At 38.2% G+C, this 21,740-nt stretch overlaps 1 protein-coding gene across 1 annotated transcript in view; it reads left to right on the top strand.

The window, feature by feature from the left end:
• Positions 1 to 21,740, top strand: part of nedd4a (NEDD4 E3 ubiquitin protein ligase a) — a 142,131-nt gene that overhangs the window by 28,710 nt on the left and 91,681 nt on the right. Inside the window, exon 5 of the mRNA XM_051920480.1 lies at positions 11,822 to 11,875. Within this exon, the coding sequence (XP_051776440.1) occupies positions 11,822 to 11,875 (54 nt within the window). The remainder of the gene's footprint in view (positions 1 to 11,821; positions 11,876 to 21,740) is intronic.

Here is a 21,740-nt window from a genome sequence, read left to right as displayed (position 1 = left end):
CCTTGGCCATATTATCTGTAGTTATGGATTGGGTTATCATTTTTATGCAGATGATACCCAGCTCTACTTCAATGTTAAAAGTGCAACTTCATCAGAGCTTTCTCAGCTCACAACCTGCCTTAGTGAAAGTAAAACCTGGATGGAGCAGAACTCTTTAAAATTAAATTGCAATAAAACTGAACTCCTGCAAATTGGGACTAAAATGCAACTTAATAAAATGAGCTCCTTCCCAGTCCATCTTGGCAGTGATCTCATCAGACCTGCCTCTACTGTAAAAAATCTTGGTGTCATTTTTGATTCCTCCCTCACTTATTCCGCCTACATAAATCACATTAAGAAACTTTCTTACTTTCACCTCCGTAACATATCCCGTGTTTGCTCCTTCCTCTCCTTCTCTAATGCTGAGAAACTTGTCCATGCTTTTATCACATCCCGCATCGATTATTGTAATTCCCTACTGGCAGGTGCCCCTTCTGATCTTATATCACAGCTCCAGCTTATTCAAAACTCAGCTGCAAGAGTCCTGACACGAACCAGCAGCAGCGAGCACATCACACCCATCCTGCTCCGTCTTCACTGGCTCCCTGTGTCCTACAGAATCGAATATAAAATCCTACTAATAACCTACAAAGCTTTAAATAACCTTGCACCAAACTACATCAGTGACCTTCTCCATCACTATGTGCCTGCCCGCCCACTAAGGTCCTCTGATTCTGGTAATCTTGTTGTGCCCCTCACTAATCTACACTCTGGGTGACAGGGCCTTCAGCTGTATAGCGCCCAGACTCTGGAATGACCTACCGAAATTAATCAGGTCAGCTGACTCCATGAATTCTTTTAAAAAAACAACTCAAAACTCATCTGTTCAGGAAGGCTTTTAGCTCTATTTGACTTTATTACCTTTCTCTCAGTTTACTTCTCTGTCAAGATGCCAATGTAACCTGTATGTGTGTGTGCTAGACCGTCAATTATGTTGTCTGTTTTTTTTTCAGAATTTACTGTCTTAATCTTCTTTATTTATCTGGTTTGTACAATGCTATATACTGTATATTCTGCCGTTCTTTATTATATTCTGTAAGTGCCTTGAGCATGGGAAAGGCGCTATATAAATAAAATGTATTATTATTATTATTATTATGGACCCAACCTAAGCACAATAAGTCTCCAGTTTATTGTTCTACATATTGAATTTAATGGTGATTCCAAGGGATTGTTTTAAGACATTACTGTACTTTAAAATAGTAGAATATGTTTTTGGTTGTTAGACAAATATGCTAATTAAGTATAACAGATGTTGTTTCTTTTGTTGCTAGTTTTATTTCTTTTTGTTGCAGTCCTCATTTGTGATTATTATCTAGTCTAAGTTTGGTTTACATAGCTTGAGACCTTGTAGTTTTATCGGTTTGCCATACTCTGTAATATTTGCGGCCTCAATTTCAGAAAGCATGCATAATCTAAACAACAGTGTCTGGGAGCAGCTGTCTAAAATTTGTGGTAGAAATCTTAAATTCCATCTTTTTCTTCCAGTGGTTTGCTAGCAGGTTTCCACTGCATGCCTTGGAATTTTATCAAAAGAATTTCAACGGGGCCTGACTGAAAGCTGCACACTTTGGTCCAGCAAGCCTTTTAGTATGGCTGTGAGCTGCCCCAGAAAAAACACATTTGCGAATGGTTTTCATTTCTTGATTTATTTGAGGTGACTTTATTATTTGTTTTCATTGTCATATAAAAGACTTTACTGTACTGTGCCTTTTTTCCTTTTAAAATATATGCCTTTAACTCATTTCCTTTGTGATGATGATGGTGGTGAATGAAAAAAGAAAAATGTATTTTTCAACTATTTGTACACTTAAGTATTTTTTTTTTTTCATGAATACTGCTTTAAATGTATAATTTACTTTAAATAAGAATTTTTATTTTTCTTATTAACTAGCTGGAGCTCAAGTATATAGTTTAAGTGGAGCTTGCTAAAATGCATCTCCACTCTATTGACAATGGTTTTTCAAGTTATGACATTACTGAAAACTATTTTTCAAGATTGTCTCTATGTTCATGTCAGTTTTTCCCATAACAAAAGTATTGGTGTATGTGGTATGGTGGTTTTAGTCTTTTTAAAAATATACATAGTGGGGTTAAACTGTATGCATATACAATTTACCCTTTCCAGTCTTATCTAAATTTCTGTATTCTAATCAATGTCATAATCTTTAGAAACCTGTAATAAGAAAAAGGGCATCTTTAAATGTTTTATTGGGCCTCCCCATAGGAAACCTGTAGAGGACAGAGACCTGTCCCAAGTGGCAGATAGAGACTCTACTAATTGAACCAGGCAGTGCATTTGTATATACAGTATACCTTGTCAGCTAAGGTGTTTCGTTAGGGTCACCAGAGCAAGAGAAAAAGAGTTGAAAGAAGAGAGGTATTGGTGTCTTTGGTATAAACCTTGAATATTCTGCCTGAATACTAGAGGCTAGTTGATCCAGTAAATGCCTTCGTTACCTAACTCTCTAAATTGGTAGAGCATGGTAGACTATTGAGACCTGGCTATATTTCAGACAGGTTGACACTGCTGACAGTTGAAAATAGATTGTCAATGGCTGAGGAAACTAGTGACAAATTGTCTATTGAAGAATGAGGTTCTATATTTGTCACACAGCCATTTTGTAGAAGCCCATGGTTACTGACTATTGGTATATATTTGATCTTTCTTGTCAAACCTGTTTATCATTCTAGATAATTTTGCATGGATGGTCCATGGTGTAGAAGTAAAAAATGCATGCAACATGAGTAAGTAAAGTATGTGTCTTGAGTAGTCTTTCTAATAGCAAATATGTCAGGGAGTTGCTCCTACAATGTTCTATATTCTTTTTACATACAATTGGAAATTTTGGTCATTCCATCTTAAATATTGTGAAAGGGTGCTTCAAAAGCAAACATAATAAATCGTACAAAATCTTGATCACTTTTTCTATAATATTTTTTTTAACTGTTGCTACATGATTCATTTGGCAGATCATAAATGAAGATTTATTGTACTCTTTCCCCCCCCCCCCCCCCAATAAACTCATTATGCTATCCTTTTGCCTCAATTGTTAGTGTGCAAGACCTGAATGTTGACACCAGTAAAAGTATCTAATTCTGTATTGTTTGCTATTCATTTTTAATAAAGGTTGTGTCAAAAATAGCTGCTATCACAGGGTATGTAACATAATATTTTTAGTTGTAACTATTTTTACATGGATTGAATTGTATCAGGTGGAGTAAAAATATCAAAAGCTTCATGTCTTGTGCAGGGTCTAATTAGAACTACTGGATTCTACAGTGCACGCTATTTAAACATTTACTATATAGCTATGAAGAGTTTTTTAATGCCAAAAAATTATATAAACCAATCATTGTCCAAATGCATGAAATCAAGCATTAAGGTGCCATCTCTGAAAGTTAGTCATTTAATTATAGAAAAATTAGCCATACAGCACTTTTTTTTGGTTGTTCACACCCTCTAATATAGGTTTTAATATTGTATTTGGTTCTGTCTTTGGATTACAAGGCCTAAAGGCCTTAATTTATATTTTTCAGTAAACAGATTTTTTTTCCTCTTTAATCAAATGTATCTCAGTATTTCAGCAAATGTCCATATTTCTTCTGTTTTTTTTTTATAATTGTGGTTAGAACAAAAGGGTTGAATCTTTGATAAATGCTTTTTTTATGTAGAATAGCTTTTTGGTTTCCTTGTTAATTTTATGTAATTTTGTATCTCTCTTTATTTTTAACTATTTGTTTCAGGAGAATTTCGGTCTTGTATATATGGCCTAAACATACATCTTTTTACTAGCTACATGGTGGTAAATTCTGCTTAATCGTGTAAATTTAAGCAGTGATTTACTCTATCTTCAACTAGCATTTTGATTCTGTGTTTTGATCCCATGTTTTCCACTGCAAGCTCGTATGCAGCGGCCACTTGTGCTACTGCTGGTGGAACAAGGCAAGAACATGTGAATAAATGTTATTTTAAAGAGCTATTTGGTGCTTTGCAATATACAGTATATCTTCTCCCTTCTAGTCGTTCATTAAGCTTACTTTAATATTTTTTCCTACCATTATGTTTGAGTACTGTACATTTTTATATGAAAAAGAACCATAACAGTAAAAATGGCATGTGTTATGTTTATACATATTTAATGAGTATATCCACATGTATGTCTGTATTAATATATCTGAGTGTGTATTTTTTACTTCTTATATTCTAAAGCTCCTAATTGTAGCAAAAAAAATGTGTGTGTGTTAATAAAAATAAAATGTATGTTAAGCTAAGATCAGCAGTAAAATGAAGAGAAAAACCTAAAATCTCATTATGTGCCAGTCCCAAAGATGGCTCACAATCTGTGCATTCCAATGTCATGGCTAATGCTCCTTCACCACCTAATAGCTAATGTGCAGTAGGAGTACTGGCATAAAATGGCTGCTGTCGCATCATCCAGGTGAATGCTACTCATTAGTGGTGGTTGAAGAGGCTCCCCACTCACTAAGTAAAGCACTTGGAGTGCTGAGAAAAGTGCTATATAAACGCAAATAGTTATTATCCTAAGACAAAAGGCCACCCATGAGCTGTGGAGTAGGCCATTGTTTGTGATTAAGGTTGTTACTGATAGTATCTCCCACCAAACAACCCCCCTCCCCTTCACTGCGGCCAAGAGGTATAACATGGTAAATGAATCAGTAGTGTAAAGCTACTTTGAAAGATACAGAGAACAAAATACAAGATTTTGTAAGAGCTGATCATAATAATGTATAATTTAAAAAGCGCTATGAAAATTGTCACCAACTGGTCTGACAAGTATATGTGCTGAAATAAAGAGCTTTTTTTCCTTAATTTAAATGCAGAGGCTGTTCCAGTTCTAATCTGGCAAATTGATCACTCCAGAGCTTGTTAGTCATCCACCAAAAGGCTTAGTTTCCCGTGGTATTTTTATTTATTTATTTATTTTTAATTCTTGCAGTTTTAAGCATGAGTGATTGGCTCCAGCACACCCCCGTGACCCTGTAGTTAGGATATAGCGGGTTGGATAATGGATGGATGGATGTATCTTGTTTGCTTGTATCACTGTATGCAGGAGAGCAGGAATTGATGAGAAAAGGATTTTAGCATTGGCCTTAAACTTAACTTGGAAGTCATGATAGCTATTTTATAATTTTAAATTATATAGTGGTCCTTGTACATTTAGTTGTGTTGAGTATTAATAAAATTTTTGAAATATCCTTCCAATAAAGCATGTCTGTAGTGTTTTTTGAAACAAATGAATGAACACAGCATATGTATAAGTCTGTGTGTGTGTGTGTGTGTGTAAAATATACAGATTTCTCTCTCTCTCATTAAACTGTTTTTTTTTTTAATAATTTTTTTATGCCGGTCAAAGGTTTTATTGTGTAAACATAATCATATTGTTTTATCAGTGTCAAATAAAATGCTAACATTTTCAGTGTTGTACCGAACATGGTTTCTAATGCTGGCCAAGAAAAGCTTTCAGTGAATGAGAGTGGAGGCATGTCGTCTTCAAAAGCTCAATCCTGTTTAAATGTACTTCAGTGTTATGCATGATGTTAAGCATGGGCACTTTTTTAGAAGTGGTTTATTTAATAGTATTTCAGCCAAAATTATCCGAGGTCGGGTCGCGGGGGCAGCAGCTTGAGCAGAGATGCCCAGACTTCCCTCTCCCCGGCCACTTCTTCTAGCTCTTCCAGGAGAATCCCAAGACATTCCCAGGCCAGCCGAGAGACATAGTCCCTCCAGCGTCAGAAGTGGGGGTGTCCTGGGTCTTCCCCGGGGCCTCCTCCCGGTTAGACGTGCCCCGAACACCTCACCAGGGCGGTGTCCAGGAGGCATCCTGATCAGATGCCCGAGCCACCTCATCTGACTCCTCTCGATGCGGAGGAGCAGCGGCTCTACTCTGAGCCCCTCCCGGATGACTGAGCTTCTCACCCTATCTTTAAGGGAGAGCCCAGACACCCTGCGGAGGAAACTCATTTCAGCCGCTTGTATTTGTGATCTCGTTCTTTCGGTCACTACCCATAGCTCAATGACCATAGGTGAGGGTAGGAACATAGATTGACTGGTAAATTGAGAGCTTCGCCTTGCGGCTCAGCTCCTTTTTCACCACAACCGACCGATGCAGAGCCCGCATTACTGCGGATGCCGCACCGATCCGCCTGTCGATCTCACGCTCCATTCTTCCCTCACTCGTGAACAAAACCCCGAGATACTTGAACTCCTCCACTTGGGGCAGGATCTCGCTCCCAACCTTGAGAGGGCACTCCACCCTTTTCCGGCTGAGGACCATGGTCTCGGATTTGGAGGTGCTGATTCCCATCCCCGCCGCTTCACACTCGGCTGCGAACCGATCCAGAGAGAGCTGAAGATCACGGCCTGATGAAGCAAACAGGACAACATCATCTGCAAAAAGCAGTGACCCAAACCTGAGTCCACCAAACCGGACCCCCTCAATTCCCTGGCTGTGCCTAGAAATTCTGTCCATAAAAGTTATGAACAGAATCGGTGACAAAGGACAGCCCTGGCGGAGTCCAACTCTCACTGGAAACGGGTTCGACTTACTGCCGGCAATGCGGACCAAGCTCTGGCATCAATCGTACAGGGACCGAACAGCCCTTATCAGGGGGTCTGGTACCCCATACTCTCGGAGTACCCCATACTCTCGGAGTACCCCCCACAGGATTCCCTGAGGGACACGGTCGAATGCCTTTTCCAAGTCCACAAAACACATGTAGACTAGTTGGGCAAACTCCTATGCACCCTCCAGGACCCTGCTAAGGGTGTAGAGCTGGTCCACTGTTCCGCGACCAGGACGAAAACCACAGTTCCTCCTGAATCCGAGGCTCGACTATCCAACGGACCCTCCTCTCCAGGACCCCCGAATAGACTTTTCCAGGGAGGCTGAGGAGTGTGATCCCTCTGTAGTTGAAACACACCCTCCGGTCCCCTTTCTTAAAGAGGGGGATCACCACCCCAGTCCTGCCAATCCAGAGGCTCTGTCCCTGATGTCCATGCGATGTTGCAGAGGCGTTTCAACCAAGACAGTCTTACAACATCCAGAGCCTTGAGGAACTCCGGGCGTATCTCATCCACCCCCGGGGACCCTACCACCAAGGAGTTTTTTGACCACCTCGGTGACTTCAGTCCCAGAGATGGGGGAGCCCACCTCCGAGTCCCCAGGCTCTCCTTCCTCATTGGAAGGCATGTTAGTGGGATTGAGGTGGTCTTTGAAGTACTTCGCCCCACTGACCCACAACATCCCGAGTCGAGGTCAGCAGCGCAGCTTCACCACCATATACAGTGTTGACACTGCACTGCTTCCCCCTCCTGAGATGCTGGACGGTGGACCAGAATCTCCTCGAAGCTGTCCGAAAGTCGTTCTCCATGACCTCCCCAAACTCCTCCCATGCCCGAGTTTTTGCCTCAGCAACCACCAAAGCCGCATTCCGCTTGGCCTGCCGGTACCTATCAGCTGCCTCCAGGGTCCCACAGGACAAAAGGGTCCTGTAGGACTCCTTCTTCAGCTTGACGGCATCCCTCACCGCCGGTGTCCACCAACGGGTTCGGGGATTGCCGCCACGACAGGCACCGACCACCTTACGGCCACAGCTCCGGTCAGCTGCCTCAACAATAGAGGCACGGAACATGGCCCATTCGGACTCAATGTCCCCCACCTGCCTCGGGATGTGGTTGAAGTTCTGCTGGAGGTAGGAGTTGAAGCTACTTCTGACAGGGGGCTCTGCCAGACGTTCCCAGCAGGACCCTCACAACACGTTTTGGGCCTACCACGCCTGACCGGCATCCTCCCCCACCATCGAAGCCAACTCACCACCAGGTGGTGATCAGTTGACAGCTCCGCCCCTCTCTTCACCCGAGTGTCCAAGACATGTGGCCGCAAAGTCCGATGACACGACCACAAAGTCGATCATCGAACTGAGGCCTAGGGTGTCCTGGTGCCAAGTGCACATATGAACACCCATATGCTTGAACATGGTGTTTGTTATGGACAATCCGTGATGAGCACAGAAGTCCAATAACAAAACACCGCTCGGGTTCAGATCAGGGGGGCCATTCCTCCCAATCATGCCCTTCCAGGTCTCACTGTCATTGCCCACGTGAGCATTGAAGTCTCCCAGCAGAACGAGGGAGTCCCTAGAAGGTATGCCCTCTAGCAACCCCTACAGGGACTCCAAAAAGGGTGGGTACTCCAAACTGCCATTCGGTGCATACGCACAAACAACAGTTAGGACCCTTCCCCACCACCCGAAGACGGAGGGAGGCTACCCTCTCGTCTACCGGGGTAAACCCCAATGAACAGGCTCCAAGTCGGGGGGCAATAAGTATACCCACACCCGCTCGGCGCCTCTCACCGGGGGCAACTCCAGAGTGGTAGAGAGTCCAGCCCCTCTCAAGGAGATTGGTTCCAGAGTCCAAGCTGTGCGTCGAGGTGAGTCCGACTATATCTAGCCGAAACCTCGCGCACTAGCTCAGGCTCCTTCCCCTTCAGAGAGGTGACAGAGCCAGCTTCTGTAGCCGAGGATTGGACTGCCAAGGTCCCCGCCTTCGGCCACCACCCAACTCACACTGCACCCGACCTCCTTGGTCCCTCTCATAGGTCGTGAGCCCATGGGAAGGGGGACCCACGTTGCCTCTTCGGGCTGTGCCCGGCCGAGCCCCACCTCCTGGCCTGGCTCCAGAGGGGTGCCCCAGTGACCCGCATCCAGGCAAGGGAAAACGCTGTCCAAAGTTTTCATTCATCATAGAAGGTTTGAACCGCTCTTTGTCTCATCCCTCACCTAGGACCAGTTTGCCTTGGGTGGCCCCTACCAGGGGCATAAAGCCCCGGACAACAGAGCTCCTAGGATCATTGGGACACGCAAACCCCCTCCACCACGATAAGGTGGCGGTTTAAAGGAGTTTTCACACAACACCCCATAATGACAACATGAAAAAAAAGTTTACTTAAGGTTTTTGCAAGTTTATTAAAATAAAAAACTGAGAAATCACATGTACATAAGTATTCACAGCCTTTGCTCAAACTTTGTCGATGTACCTTTGGCAGCAATTACAGCCTCAAGTCTTTTTGAATATGATGCCACAAGCTTGGCACACCTTTCCTTGGCCAGTTTCGCCCATTCCTCTTTGCAGCACCTCTCAAGCTCCATCAGGTTGGATGGGAAGCGTCGGTGCACAGCCATTTTAAGGTCTCTCCAGAGATGTTCAATCGGATTCAAGTCTGGGCTCTGGCTGGGCCACTCAAGGACATTCACAGAGTTGTCCTGAAGCCACTCCTTTGATATCTTGGCTGTGTGCTTAGCGTTGTTGTCCTGCTGAAAATGAACCGTTGCCCCAGTCTGAGGTCAAGAGCGCTCTGGAGCAGGTTTTCATCCAGGATGTCTCTGTACATTGCTGCAGTCATCTTTCCCTTTATCCTGACTAGTCTCCCAAATCCTGTCGCTGAAAAACATCCCCACAGCATGATGCTGCCACCACCATGCTTCACTGTAGGGATGGTATTGGCCTGGTGATGAGCAGTGCCTGGTTTCCTCCAAACGTGACGCCTGGCATTCACACCAAAGAGTTCAATCTTTGTCTCATCAGACCAGAGAATTTTCTTTCTGTTGGTCTGAGAGTCCTTCAGGTGCCTTTTGGCTAACTCCAGGCGGGCTGCCATATGCCTTTTCCTAAGGAGTGGCTTCCGTCTGACCACTCTACCATACAGGCCTGATTGGTGGATTGCTGCAGAGATGGTTGTCCTTCAAGAAGGTTCTCCTCTCTCCACAGAGGACCACTGGAGCTCTGACAGAGTGACCATCGGGTTCTTGGTCACCTCCCTGACTAAGGCCCTTCTCCCCTGATCGCTCAGTTTAGATGGCCGGCCAGCTCTAGGAAGAGTCCTGGTGGTTTCGAACTTCTTCCACTTATGGATGATGGAGGCCACTGTGCTCATTGGGACCTTCAAAGCAGCAGAAATTTTTCTGTAACCTTCCCCAGATTTGTGCCTCGAGACAATCCTGTCTCGGAGGTCTACAGACAGTTCCTTTGACTTCATGCTTGGTTTGTGCTCTGACATGAACTGTCAACTGTGGGACCTTATATAGACAGGTGTTGTGCCTTTCCAAATCGTGTCCAGTCAACTGAATTTACCACAGGTGGACTCCAATTAAGCTGCAGAAACATCTCAAGGATGATCAGGGGAAACAGGAGGCACTTGAGCTCAATTTCGAGCTTCATGGCAAAGGCTGTGAATACTTATGTACATGTGATTTCTCAGTTTTTTTATTTTTAATAAACTTGCAAAAACCTCAAGTAAACTTTTTTCACGTTGTCATTATGGGGTGTTGTGTGTAGAATTCTGAGGAAAAAAAATGAATTTAATCCATTTTGGAATAAGGCCTGTAACATAACAAAATGTGGAAAAAGTGATGCGCTGTGAATACTTTCCGGATGCACTGTATATTAGGTATGAAGGAACCCTGGTTGCATTTTTGACACATTTCTGGTGAACAATCCATTGGCTGAAAGTACCTATCACTAGTGTGTAATAGAAAGGATGTGCAGCGTTGTTCATAATGGCCATTAGTTTTGTTTTCATTCTCTCCATCAGGTCAAGAGTCCATCCCATAACTGAGCATGCCTTGTTAATTAGGTTGTTAATTCAGTGGGACTTTCTTGCAGTGATGTTATCAGCCCAGTACATTACTCTGGCCATTACAGAGTTGCAGGATGTCACCACTTTCATTAAAGGAAAGAAGCCTCCTAAGAAAAAAAAAATTTTTGACTTGGTTTAATCCAATGTTTTTGATAAAACTTTAATTATAGATAAATGAGGTGACAAATGATATGGTAAAGTACTTTGAACTTAGTTATTTGTGAAGTTTTAAATAAAATAAGCATGACTCAGACACAGAGATTATATATAGCTGCAAAGTTCCCTTGTTGTACTTTTGAAAAACTGTTGAGTTTTTCATTATCAGACTCTGAATATATGCCCTTTGAGGAAATCTTTACACAAGTAACAGGATGGAAAACTTTGTTTTAAATAGGATTTTTTTCTGCATATTTATCGGTTTTGCCTTTAGACTGTTGCATGTTTCTTTTTGAAGTACTTTTTACATTTTTCACCACATTCCCAATGTGAACATAATGTATATGTTCTAAAATGTCTTTTTAGAGAAGAAAGCATACTTAACTCTGCCAAACCAAAACATCTCCTGAGCGGGAAGAATATGCGGGGCATTAATCTTATGTCTTCAAAATTCTCGGCTGCACCAGTCCAGTAGAATTATGTATGAGTTTTGACATCTTTGTTAATGCAGAGGGACATGAGTGAAGAGTAAAGGCATATAGAGCTCATTCTTTCACAAATGCCTGTGAAGATCTGGAACAAGGTACAGCACATTGTTGGGTATTTTAAGGCAGTACATTGACTGCATTTTAGAACTACCCATGCAACCATTTGGATATTTTCTCTTGTTAGTGAAACAGCAGAGTTTCAAGGGTGTTTTTGAATTGTAGGTGTATTAGAAAGGTTGACCACCTCTTATCGTAGGTAAAAGGGAAAACAATTTAATAGAATGTTAAGGTTTTATTAATGTATTAAAATGTTAACATTTAACACCTCAGGCAGTGTCTTTCTGTTTCTCATAAATAAGCTAAACATGTAATGTTTGTATTAAACATCTGCTGAGATATGCCTGTTATTATGTAACAAAAATACTAAATAGGCAATGCTTATTACAAGCAATATTTTCTTTTTTCTGTGGCTTGCAGGTTCATCCAAGACAGCATAGACTCCTTTTTGAAGTTTTTGATGAAAATCGATTGGTAAGTTGGTCCTCTTTTCATTTTGTATTCAGCATTCTTTCAGTGCAAGATGTAATAAAATTGAGTGCACATGGTAACAACACTTATTTATATAGCACATTTTTGTACAAAGAATGTAGCTCAAAGTGCTTAGAACATTACAAAGTTAACAATGTTAATATTGTGTTTACCTGGAGAATATTCATTGCAGTAAGTATGAGTAAATAAAGATCTTGCATATGTGTTTTCCAATCTGGAGTACAGTAATCCCTCACTTATCGCGGGAGATAGGTTCCAAGGCCGACCGCGATAACTGAATTTCCGCGAAGTAGGGACACCATATTTATTTAATTATTTAACGTGTATTTGGACGTTTTTAAACCCTCCCTGTATTGTTTACAACCCACCCTTTACTCTGTTAATAACAGGGACAACTGCTAAGCAATGTGAAATCGGTAGATAAGTTTACACTTACTGTATAGCGAAGTACACGTAGCTATATATGACATGATGAATATGCTGCGCAGTAAAAATGATGACGATTGAACGTGATAATCCCTGAATGCAGTAGCAAGAGCACGTTAATGTTGAAAGAGTGAGATGAGACTTCCTGGTTAATGCAGCACTCCGTCGCTGAGCCAATCAGCGGCACACAGGAACTTAACTGCGTGCTCTGATTGGGTAGCTTCTCAGCCATCCGCCAATAGCATCTCTTGTATGAAATCAACTGGGCAAACCAACTGAGGAAGCAAATACCAGAACTAAAAAGACGCATTGTCTGCAGAAACCCGGGAAGCAGCGAAAAATCCGCGTTATATATTTAGATATGCTTACATATAAAATCCACGAAGTCGTGAATCCGCGAAAAGTGAACCGCGAAGTAGCGAGGGATTACTGTAAAGCCTGTACATGCTAGACAAGACTTTTGGAGTAAATTCTTAAACCATAATGTATTAGGCGAATAGTGTTTCCTTTTTTATTCATTTTGTTTTTAAAAAAAGAAAAAAAAAAACACTTTTCACTAAGTCCACTGCCGTAACCAAACCTAGTTTTTTATGATATGGTATCAACCACTTTTCCCAAAATACACCTGCAGTCTCTTAGGATAAGGGAGTGATGTGTAACTCGAGACTACCCTATTAGGGTTTAGAATTAAACTCTGTTATATATGTTTATTGTACTTCTGTAGATAATTTGTTTGTGCAGTAAAAATATGGCTTATTTGGTAGCGCTCGTGAATTAAAATCATGCTACACCATGTGTTAGTTCAGTTTTAAAAATCAGTGTTTTTGTTAGACTTTCATGCTGTTTTCTATGAGTGCTCTATTTCAGTGATGCATGTTGTCAGCCATATTGTGGTATTTATTTTCTATTTCTATTGATTTATTTTTGGTTATTTTTCTATGTAAATGCTTTTGATATATACTAAATCTCCTTGTTTTCATTTTAATGTATTTTGGGTTTCCAATTATTGTTGTATATGGTTAAGGGATGGGATTCCTTGACACTGTATCTAAGTGACCACCCTTGCACAATTTAAGAACTTAGATTCTACAGCACTGTTCCTGAGGCATGAGCTAGCTTGTCAGTTGTATTATATTATTGAATAATCGTTGTATATTAAACTATTATTATTTCAGTTTCGGATATGTAATTTTGTATGTGCTCTTATTTTGATTGCCTTGCATTTGAAATTTTTTTCTTTGTTATGATTTAGTTCTGAACTTGGGTTTTGTTGTTTTTAGACTTTTTTTTGAGTATTTGCTGTTTTATTCTTAGAATCCATTTGTTGTTAAACTCTAAATTGTAATAAGCATTGTATTATTATCTTTGAGTTGGGTTTCCCAGTCTGTCCCTTTGTTAGGTTTTTAAATGTTACAGCATGAATTTTTTTATATATATATTTTTTTTTTATTTCTTGTTCAATTTTTATTTTTAGGTTTTTGAACATCCTTAATCCAGTTCTCTTCTTATTTATACTTTAGGTTTCATTTTGGAGTAACTGAAATTTATTTTCCTGTTTTGTATTTTTTTTTTTTTTTTTGTTTTTCACAATGACATTTTGTTTGAGGTTGTTGCCATTTTGTTTTTGGCAGTAGTGTCTTTGCTACCACGTGATCTCCAGAAATTACAAGATTGTGGCATCACTTTCTGGTGGGCAGAATTGCGTGTAAAAACAAACTTTTGCAGTGTGTATAAACTAAATAGGAAAATTACTTTTACAAAGTCAGATTTTTGTGTTTTTGGTTTATTGTGACTACAAGTTCTAATTGGTGTTTTGAAATTCAGATTTTCTGACTTTTCCTGTTTTTGACATTGGCCTGTTTAAACCTTGAATTTGAACTCATCTACCAATTCTCCTTGCTAAATCTGTCCTGCAGAACATCCCTGAAATCACAATATTAAGTTTGACACTTTTATAGTGTGATTGTTGAGTTTTTCAGAGCCTGGCCTATTTTATTCCTGTGTGGCCTACTTGATCTTTTTAAGGACCATCTTGGAGTAGTTTCAGAAGTGAGACTGCAACTCACAACCGTGTTCTGTTTAATAACATAGTTAAACTGTATGATGACAATTGAATCAATGAGAATGCATTTTGAGCATTCTTTAGTATAGAATATGTAAGAAATAAAATTTTTATATGTATTTTGAGCATTGTTTAATATCATGTATTGAGAGAAAATTTTATGTGATCTTTTTATCTCTATAATATGCTATGACTAAAGCCTACTATCTACCTAAAATGCAGGGATTAGGTTTAATTTTAGTTTTGTTAAAGCCATCTATATTGCCCTTTAACATATTTGTTTCCTTTATACTTCGTTGCTAATTTGCAATTAAGAAATATTCATTTAATGCTGGCCAGGTTGTTTCTTCTACTTAGTTTTTCTTCTAGTTACAGTCTGCAGTCTATTCATGAATACAGTGACCTAGTTATACACACTAATCATTGCTACAGAGAGTAGCAATGTGTTTCTCATTGATTACCACTTGCACATAAGATTTTCAGTATCCAGAAAAATAAAGTAAAATGGGGTTTGGAGTTAAAATCATTTTGTCTATTTTCTTATCTAATCATACTATAGCTGGGTCTGGTATTTAAGACCAATCTGAACATAATGCATTGTGTTGCAGAAAATTAATGCACATTGAAGAATATTTTCAGACTTGATTCTAATCAATTTTTTTCTCTTTGAAAATTTCAATATTTTAGTTTTTTTTTTTTTTTTTTTGCTCCTTGAGTTCTAGAAAGCTGTCATTTTTTTGATAGGCTATTTTGGATACAACTTATTTTGTGATTATGATTCAAGTTAGTTGAGCTTTTGTGTGTTAAGAGTTTAAGCAAAGCAAAAAAATGACTGGTGCTGTTTGTTTTAGGAGAAAAATTTAAGATTGTCCAAGTAGTTTTTGTGTAACATTCTAAACTTACTTTTAATTCCATTCCTCACCAATACATTTTTAGGTGTTTAGAAATCTTTCTTCTATATTCTCGCAGATGAAGGATATTGTGTCACCATGCGAGTCACATGTTTTGATAATGATTGACCTGAGTTGAATCCTGAAAATCAGTCCCAGTGATTATAGTGCATGATAGTCCTGTTTCTGAGGGTGGTGCAATGGAGTTTAATCTTAAGATATTGCACTGACAGTTGTAATGGCTAAGGATTCAAATTAATTTTTTGTTTTTAATAAGGTAAAATCTGAAATCATCTTTTGTTTGTGGCTTTATTTTAAAACATACGGTTTTATTTTTACTAAATCTGGAAATAATTCACTGAAAAATGGCTCCAGATAAAAGGTTCCTTTGTTTAGTGTTTTATTATAGTTCTCTCAGGCTATAAATTAAAATGAGAGCAAAAGGAATAGTAACTTTGGGCTTTCTTAACAAATGCTGAATTAAAAAGAAAGATCTCTTAAGATATTATTATCATTCTATAAATCTCAGCAGTATACAGTTAAACTTGTATTTTAGTTAGATGTTATGTGTATAAATAACATAACTTTTTATTCCTATAAAAATGCAGGTATAGGAAATACAATATTCTCTTGAGAGTCTTTAAAGTCCTAAGAAAATACTGCCTTAGTAATGCATATGAAATAAGGGACAACCAAAAAAATGTATAAAGTATTGACTTTAGCTAAAAGAACTGCCACTAAACTGTTGCTTATTAATATTAATTTTTTTCTTGATGCTTTAACTATGATATGAACACGTTAGGGGCATGCATATATATGAGTGTATACTCTTGTATATACCAACTTTTGTAAATATAAAATTTACATATGCATTTGAGTAGAGCCAGTATTGCAGAATTTACAAATGGAATGCAGGAAAAATCTTAAGTTTTTTTTTTTTTTTTTTTAAATGTATAAATAGTAAACTGCTTTTTTTTCTCACATCTGTAGGCAGTTTCAGTCATAATTTGCAATAGTGGCTTTTACATTTTTTTTTCTTTATTACTTCCTCAGTTTTATTTGTTTGCAAAATAATAAATCCAATTTTGAGTGATGAATATTTGGTAAAAGCTTTCTATGAATGAAAGGTTATATAATACAATGAATATTTATTAAGTGGCTGCTGTTTATACAAAGTAATGTTCAAATTACAAAGCATTAAATATTTTATTATTATTCATATTGCTATGTTATTAAAGTAAAATTAGTATACATTAATTTCAGATTACAGGAAATTTAATTTTTAAATGGTATAATAGCATAAAGACAGGTACAAGTGTACTTTGCATGTTTGGTTGGTAGAATAAAAGTATATTTGTGCCTTTTATCTTGATGAAATCAATACATTCAAAAACAGTTTCAAGTCATAAAAATGAAATTTTGTAGATGGGCAAAATTGCATATTACATAAACATTTTCCATAAAACATGTGAATTAATGATTTTGTTGTCAAACAAAATCGTTCATTTTCTGCCCTGTTCTGTTTTACAGCAGTCAGTCACATATAGTTGTTTTTGTCTGCATAATTTCCAATACCATACTTCTGAATTGCATGTTGTTTTGCTTTTTCACTGACAGATGCATTTAATTTTTGACTTTTAAATTAAAGGGCTACAACTCCTTAAACAGTAGAATCACCCAGCCTTTACAGCCAGTCTTCTGTATTAAATAAACACAATCACAAAATATTTACTAAGGAAAGCGCAAATACTTCTATAAGCTGAATAGGTAATAGTTAAGGAGTTTTACATATTTCAAACCTGTATGGGTTACAGTGACAGAGTAAGGACTTGCAAGATCATTTCCTTAAAATTACTTTAATAAAATACACATTAAAAAGTGGTCATCTCTATAAATAGTATATTTGCTTTCTGGTGATTGCAAATTGAGAAGAGGTATTTTAAGTTACTCTGCTGGTGCAAAAATCAAGTATAATTTAGATATTAAGATTCATTGTATGACCTAACTCTCTAATAAATTTGTGGCATATTTTAATGTTTTTGGGTTGTCTATTTAGCACTACTTTTTTTTTTTTTATATATTTATAATGGTTTACAAAAAAAACGAACACACAATGTTAAATAATTCTTACCATCCCAAAATGTATACTCTGTCATTTGTCTTCTAAATAACTTTGCAACAGAATAAAGCTGCCTATATGTTCGGACTAAAGTTGAACAGAGGCAAATATTCCCTGAAGTTATTTTTTTTCTCTAAAATAAATGATGGAAGGACAAAACATTAAAAAAAATTCTTTCATTAACTAGTTTATTATGGCACAGGAAGGCAGAAGAATATCAAAGTTTTGAGACAATGTAATCATCATCCAGTTGTCTGGTGCTTGGTTCTTGGCCCTTCAGCTATGTCCAGCTTGCTTGGTTCAAAGTAAGCATTCATAGGATGGATGATCGGATGTATTCCTGTCAGACAGTACTTGCATGCTAAACGATTGTGAAGGATAGCTAGGATTAGCTATACTTTGTTATTCAAGTATTGTTTAAAATAAAAGGATATTGTCTAGTTGGTGATACAACATACCAAATACACCATTCTTGCTTTCCTTTGTAATGAGAACATTCTAGCATATAAAATCTGACATTTTAGCTCTCAGCTGTTGCATTTTGGGTTTGTCTATGGGTGTTTTCATTATTGCACTACTTAATCATTTCTTTCAGTAGTGTGTAAATATATTCCAAGTATAACCTTAAATGTTTTTATTTGTAAATGTGTGTATATATACATTTCTAAATATAGCAAAAATATTTGTCTGAATAATAAATTAATACATAAATCACAGTGACATGTTAATTGTTTATATTAGTTACACAGTAGAGTTATGAAGTGCAGAGCACTTCTGGTATTTTATTAACGATGTCAAAAAAAAGGTTTGCTGAAAGGAAATCTACTTGTATATAAAGCGCCTTATGTATTTGTTTGGCCAATATGCTGATCCACACAGTTAAATCTATCTCAACCAAATTTTTGCATAGATTCTGCCTTTGTATAGGGAAAGACCATATGCTATATTTGTTTTAAAATTAAACTGCAGGTGCACTTTATTAGGAATGCACCCCTAGGAAGAATTATTGGGACTTGGCACAGGTATGCAAAGTTGCTCCCAACTGTGGGTTTAGCGAGTGAAATTTTTGGGGTGGGGCCAAAAGATTTCCCCCTGGGGAATTTACTTAATTACTGCACCTGCACATTATTCCACCCCAGACTGTGCTGGGTATTTTTGCTATTCTATATAATTGCTACACCAGTTGTTTTTGTACTGTAACAGGGCTGTACCTGTTGGTCTGTACAGTTAAGCATTCAAATACTTTGACTGATAATAAAACCAGTTTCTCAGTATGATTGATTTTTTTTTTTTGCAAGCATTAAGCATAACATGCTGGTAGTGAATCTAGCCTAATTAATTTAAATATCATAAAATATGTAAATGCAACTCATCCTTGTTGTTTTTTCCCCTTATACTACCAAAACATTTCCTCTGTTAAAGATATCTCATTTTGTATAGTGTACTCTAGGACAAAGAAGCATTGGCCTCTTTTGCTTTAGAATGGCAAATTAAATTTTCAGTTCAGCTGTCAGGCCAGAAAGCTAAAATCTGTGACTGCACATTTAAAATTGGACCACATCGACGGTCGAGGAGGATTTCCTTTAGCAGCTAAACACCTGCTTTACCGATTACGGTCCAATTATACTTTTGGTAGCACATCCCACACTATCAGGTGTGTGTTTTAATTTCCTGGTCTGCATGAAGAGTAACAATAACTCACCTTTACATGTCTTGATGAAGAAATCTTTGCTCTTGGGTTAACCCAACATTTTTTATTTTATGTGTACCCAGTAATCCAGTGGCAAAATTACCTTATTGTATAATAGAAACTATGCACTAATAATAAGGCTCAGAAACATATTTTAAGAATAGCAATAATTGGCTTTTACTTTTTTATTCTCACATAGCTAGCCTTGTTGTAGAATGCTTGAGCAGGTCCTGCAGCAGTTAACTGCTTATTTATGCCCTTGTTCTATTTAGAAATGTGGTCTACCAATCAAGGCACTACTTTTTTTTCTACTATAATATAGGTTTATTTGGTAAGGTCCTTATTGTCAACTGTACAGGGTGCAGTGAAATTCTTACTTGTTTATGCTAATGATCATGTCCCACACTGCCACTGTCTGGCACTATGATTAGTAATTATAACTACCATACCTGAAAACCTCTGTCTTCCTTACCAGAAATTGTCAGAGCACATGTTTAACGACTGATGCACCTTAAGGTGCACCTTAATAATGCACCTTACAAAACATAAATTATAAAACAAAAAATAGAAAACACACCTTATAGCTAATTATAGCTAAAATATGAAAATTGAGTGCTTTGAGATTGTGTGAAATGTGCTACATGAAATAACGGTAATACCTGTTGTCATCAACTCCAGTAGAAGGCCTGCATCTTAATACAATTTTAATAAAAAAAAATTCTTCCAAGAATTTTTTTTTTTTTTAACCTCTGAAAAGCTGTGTATGTATCATACACATACCCAAATATTTTTTTTATGTCACAATATGTGTTAGTTTAATTGCCTGTTTGGTAACCATGCGATGTGTGGATAGAAACTGTCCCTGACTTTATTACTAATGTGAGTGCTAATGATCCTGTACTGTTTACTTGAATTGGATGGCTAAAATCTTTAGGTATCCTGTTTACCTTTCTAAGTTATCAAGTGTTGTGTTTATTCTGAATGGAAGGCAGCTGGGTGCTAGTAATAACCTGTGCTGCCTTCAAAACCTTCTGTAGTGTTTTGCGTTCTTGAGCTGACCAGGTTCAATGCTAGGTTGTTATTTAGCCAGTAAGAATGGGCTCCACTGTGTAATTGTAGAAGATCGTGAAAAGAGAAATCTGAGCTTTCCTCTGAAGTCTGAGGAAGAAGAGACACTGATCAGCCTTCTTGACAATAGCTAAAATGTTTTTGTCCACTTCAGTCATCGGAGATTCTCAATCCAAAAAAATGTAACCTGCTCACCCTCTCAACAGCATTCATTCCGATGGTGATGGTAGTGTGATATTCCTTCTGCTTACTGAAGTCCACAACCAGTTCATTGGTTTTACTGACATTAAGGTTAAGATTGTTGTCGCCCCAGTGAGGGTGCAGGTTAACCATTTATCTGTAAGCGGTCTCATTATTGTTGGTGGTGAGGCCTATGATGTTGGTGTCATTACCACATTTCATAATGGAGTTGTACAATCATCAAGTTACTCATCTGTGAATGTGTGATCAGACACAGCTCCATGTTGAGATTCAGCACATGCTGAGGTCTCTTGGTTAGGAAGTCCAAGATCCAATTGCAGAGGGTGGCTCTACAACCTAAATTGAGGAGTTTTGTGGTCACCTTTGACAGTACAACGGTATTAAATGCTGATCTGTACTGTATAATAGGACTCCTGCATAACAGGTGGTCTTGTCTAGATGTTCTAGGATGTATGGAACGCAAGGGATTTTGGATTGCCCGGGTATTGATTGTGATGAAATGCAATCATTCATCATGACTCTCTGAAATGTATTGTTTGTTGTGTTCCAGCACTAATCTCTCTGAGAACCTCATCACAATTGGAGTTATAGTCATTTAATCAGTCACATTCACACTAAAACATGGCGTAAGGACAAAAGTGGAAATGTGAGTACGCACAAAAAAATCCAGATGCATAAATCTGTGTGTTCGCCAACTTCCACATTCTTCCGCTCCATAAATCCTGGTCAGCGTGAAAAGTAACGCATGTGCACGCACCTGCTGCCACTTCCCAAACTCCTCACAGAATTTATGCCTCTTTGAATATGCAAATCAATATAAATACTGTAGCCCTTAAGCTCAGCGTTCTGTGAAAAGGCAATGGCAAAATCACGGGGGAAAAGAATTTCAGCGAATAGCAAGTGGAGGCAAGGGAAAATTGTACTATTTGTTGGTTTTAACAGTGGTATAAACAACAAAAGGAAGTTGATCAAGTGACAATGTGTTGGAGAAACTCAAAAGCTCAAGTTCACAAAGTCACACGGTGCCCGAAATAAAAAAGAAGTTGTCAGATATCAAAGTCACTGCGAAAAGGCGAGTCGTAGCCCAGCGTCTGAGTGTCATATGAAAGCTTATTAGGGTACAGAGAAAAGGAAAAAAAAAATAGGAACACAGTGAGAGAAAAAAGCTTGAAATGTCAACTTTAATCTCAAAATTTCCACTTTAATCACGTAGTTTATTTTGTCATTAAAGTAGAACATCATAAACTTCATCTTTTAAATCGTTTTAATTTACTAGTTTCTCAAATACCATCGTAACTATAGTAGCACATTAAATGCTTTGTTTTGTATGTGTTCTTCTATGTGGTCTAGGTGTGTGAATCACTACGTGCTTCTTAAATGGGCTTTCTCTT

This window comes from Erpetoichthys calabaricus, chromosome 17, assembly GCF_900747795.2.
Source record: "Erpetoichthys calabaricus chromosome 17, fErpCal1.3, whole genome shotgun sequence".
In the NCBI taxonomy this organism is placed as follows: Eukaryota; Metazoa; Chordata; class Cladistia; order Polypteriformes; family Polypteridae; genus Erpetoichthys; species Erpetoichthys calabaricus.
The sequence above is the reverse complement of the archived record's forward strand: the minus strand, read 5'-3'. Positions and strand labels throughout refer to the sequence as shown.